This window comes from Olea europaea, unplaced genomic scaffold (assembly GCF_002742605.1).
Source record: "Olea europaea var. sylvestris unplaced genomic scaffold, O_europaea_v1 scaffold6403, whole genome shotgun sequence".
Taxonomy (NCBI): domain Eukaryota; kingdom Viridiplantae; phylum Streptophyta; class Magnoliopsida; order Lamiales; family Oleaceae; genus Olea; species Olea europaea.
This window is the reverse complement of record NW_019264771.1, coordinates 1-928: the sequence shown is the minus strand read 5'-3', so window position 1 is coordinate 928 and position 928 is coordinate 1. Positions and strand designations below refer to the sequence as shown.

The 928-nt window shown below is 45.9% G+C and overlaps 1 protein-coding gene across 1 annotated transcript; it reads left to right on the top strand.

Moving 5' to 3' along the window:
- The first annotated feature begins 294 nt into the window (after positions 1–294).
- LOC111390026 (expansin-A6-like) lies at positions 295–922 on the top strand. The gene is made up of 2 exons (XM_023015014.1): positions 295–514; positions 586–922. Exons 1-2 carry the CDS (start codon positions 361–363, stop codon positions 906–908), a joined length of 477 nt encoding a protein of 158 aa, XP_022870782.1. The 5' UTR covers positions 295–360; the 3' UTR covers positions 909–922.
- The last annotated feature ends 6 nt before the right edge of the window (positions 923–928 follow it).

Genomic DNA, 928 nt, shown 5'->3' with positions numbered 1-928 from the left:
GGTTACTCTCTTCGAGTGAATTGTTACCTTTGTAGATCTCTAGTTATGAAATGAAAAATAGAGTGTTAATCGTATTTTATGAGAGATTGCGAGTTGTGAGATGGTACATGTGTATTCATTTGTGAACCCAGTTGGAATATAGAAGAAAACAGTTGCCCCAAAACTTGACCCCACATTAGAGAGCTTCATATTTACAAAAGCTTCTCATTTTACCAAAAAGGATCTAAAATACTACTCCAATTACACAAATGCCACTGATACTCTGGTTGAGCCTCTCCTCCATAAGTAGTCCTCTTCCCTCCACACCTTCCTCCACATCTCTCACTCATACCCACATTCACGTTTCTTCATTCAGATAAAATGGGTTTAGCCGGTCGAGTTTGCAACATAGCTTTTCTCCTTTCACTTTTGTCACTAGCAGTTCAAGCCAGAATCCCCGGAGTCTACGGAGGTGGATCCTGGCAAGGTGCCCATGCCACTTTCTATGGAGGCAGTGACGCTTCTGGCACAATGGGTGCGTAAAAATTTCATAGACTAGCAGATTTTTCCATGAAAGGTGTGATTCTAACCAATTTTTATGTTCAGGTGGTGCTTGTGGATATGGCAACTTATACAGCCAAGGCTATGGAGTAAACACCGCAGCCCTCAGCACGGCTTTGTTCAACAATGGCTTCAGCTGCGGGGCGTGCTTCGAGATCAAGTGTTCAAACGAACGGCAGTGGTGCCACGCCGGCAGCCCCTCTATTTTCATCACTGCCACCAATTTTTGCCCGCCTAACTACGCTCTGCCAAACGACAATGGCGGATGGTGCAACCCGCCCAGGTCGCACTTCGACCTCGCCATGCCCGTGTTTCTTAAAATCGCCGAGTATCGTGCAGGAATTGTTCCGGTAGTTTACCGTCGGTAATGTTTTCGTCCCTCTTGCTC